Source organism: Cystoisospora suis, assembly GCF_002600585.1.
Source record: "Cystoisospora suis strain Wien I chromosome Unknown contig_5055, whole genome shotgun sequence".
Lineage (NCBI taxonomy): Eukaryota > Apicomplexa > Conoidasida > Eucoccidiorida > Sarcocystidae > Cystoisospora > Cystoisospora suis.
In genome coordinates this window covers 8,501-8,748 of record NW_027157847.1, presented here as the reverse complement: position 1 = coordinate 8,748, position 248 = coordinate 8,501, and the positions used below count along the sequence as shown (strand labels likewise).

The window sequence follows — 248 nt, the reverse complement described above, 5'->3', positions numbered from 1 at the left end:
AAGTAGACTTTTTGCCTCTTTCTTTCTTTTTGTTTTCTGTAAGAGCCGAGGGAAGGCAAACTTGCTCGCCACCGCCTTCCTTGATAAGAAACTGCACGAGCCATCCTCTTCTTCTTCCTTTCGTAGAAGAAGGAGGAGAAGAAGAATTCTTTTCTCGGCCACCTTTCTTTGCTTCAACAAGGAGAGACCGTTCTCCATTCCAGAGAAGTCGAAGAAGAATGGCAATTTGCAATTCTTTTTGCTTCTCT

At 43.5% G+C, this 248-nt stretch overlaps 1 protein-coding gene across 1 annotated transcript; it reads left to right on the top strand.

Annotated features, from left to right (window-relative positions):
- CSUI_008816 (uncharacterized protein) lies at positions 1-185 on the top strand (the record flags this gene model as incomplete). Its single annotated transcript, XM_068068940.1, has 1 exon — positions 1-185. A coding segment is annotated over one exon (184 nt), but the record flags the coding sequence as incomplete, so codon positions are not given.
- Positions 186-248: the final 63 nt, after the last annotated feature.